Source organism: Asparagus officinalis, chromosome 5, assembly GCF_001876935.1.
Source record: "Asparagus officinalis chromosome 5, Aspof.V1, whole genome shotgun sequence".
NCBI lineage: Eukaryota > Viridiplantae > Streptophyta > Magnoliopsida > Asparagales > Asparagaceae > Asparagus > Asparagus officinalis.
In genome coordinates, this window is record NC_033798.1 from 79620356 (window position 1) to 79621872 (window position 1517).

Here is a 1517-nt window from a genome sequence, read left to right on the forward strand (position 1 = left end):
GCAGCCCCAAGCTCGACGACCGCCGCTCTCCCCGCAGTCCTCTCCATGAGAAGAAGCGCGGGACCCGTGTCGCTGATTTAGAAACTAAGCTGTCTCAAATGCAAGAGGAAGTCAAGAAGCTCAAGGAGCAGCTGGCCTCGGCCGAAGCTGCGAAGAAAGATGCTCAGGATGAACTCGAAGAAACCAAGAAGAAGCTAGTTCCCGTTGCTCAAGAGGACAAAGAGGGAGAAGAGAATTCTATCAATCAAGAGGAAGAGGAGGAGGCTACTTCAAATGCATCGCCTGCTACCGATGTGTTCGAAGTAGTCCCTGCTGTTTCAGTCAATAGCGAGTCCAGCGAAAGGGACGAGGATCCTTGCCATGGGGCAACAACAGAGAAAGAAGAGGTGGAAACCAAAACAATGATCGAAGAAAAACAAGAGGAAACACCACCACCACCAGAAAGCAATGTGGATGAATCCGAGCTCAACGCAAAGCTGGCCAAGATCGAGAAAGAGGTATCAGCCCTCGCAGAAGAGAACGAGGGCCTAAAGAAACTGGCAGAAGAAGCAAAACAGAGCGCCACCGAGATGAACGCCAAGCTTATCACATTAGAGGAAGAGTCAGCTTCTAGCAAAAAGAAGGCGGAGAGGTTGGAAGCGATGGTGCAAGTGGCGGAGGGAGCGAAGGACGCATTGGAGGCACGACGATGAAGAGGCTAGGCGTGCAGACGGGCAGCAGGGGAGAAGGCGCGATAGATGCAGCAGCTTTCGTCAGCGGGGCAGGATAGGGAAATGGGAGGAGGGCGGTGGGCGAGCAGGTGGCGGCGTCGGATGGAAGAGAATTTTCGGGGGCGGGTACGTGTTTGGTTTTGTCGGTTCGCGGGGTATGGGGCGACATGAGGGGGAGGAGGGGAAAAGGAGAGGGATGAAGATGTTTGGTTGGAAGAAGAAGGGGCAGAAGTAGGAGAAGATGAGGATGCAGTGGGTTTCGTTGAGAGTTCAAGCTCTGTTCAATGTTTTTTGTTTCATGGTTATGTGTTTTGGGTGATAATGCTGGTACGATGTTACATTGGTACTGTTACTGTAGTCTGTTCTGTTTTCCTTCTGAAGAGAAACAACCGCTAGCTGTTTCAATCTCTCCAATTTTTTGCTTACTTGCTATGTTGGTCTCAATCGAGTTGCTATGTGTTTTTTGTTGCGCGCAACGGAAATTTCGGTAGTATTTTGGCAGCACAACAAGAGAGTCAGGTGGTAATAAAAATTCATGTTTCACAAAAAAACAAGAATCAAATGCAAAATATCTCAACAAAGTGGGATATCAGTTCTTCCTCTCATCAGTTCTAGGACTGACATGTCGAGGAAACCTAAATAAGCTATTACAAATCACACAACCAGCGAGACAACCAATTTTACGTGGTTCGGCAAATTGTCTACGTCCACGGGGCAAGGAGAGGGGAGATCTATTATTAGAGGGAGAGAATACAACTAGGGTTTACAATCTCACGACCTAAACCCTCAAATAATCTCTCAAATCTC

At 48.6% G+C, this 1517-nt stretch overlaps 1 protein-coding gene across 1 annotated transcript in view; it reads left to right on the forward strand.

Annotated features, from left to right (window-relative positions):
- The window catches only part of LOC109842059 (interactor of constitutive active ROPs 1-like), a 2849-nt gene extending 1716 nt beyond the window's left edge, over positions 1–1133 (forward strand). Inside the window, 3 exon segments of the mRNA XM_020410976.1 lie at positions 1–686; positions 689–728; positions 770–1133. The exon segment at positions 1–686 is cut by the window's left edge and continues 9 nt beyond it. Of these exon segments, the coding sequence (XP_020266565.1) occupies positions 1–686; positions 689–728; positions 770–945 (902 nt within the window). The 3' untranslated portion in view covers positions 946–1133.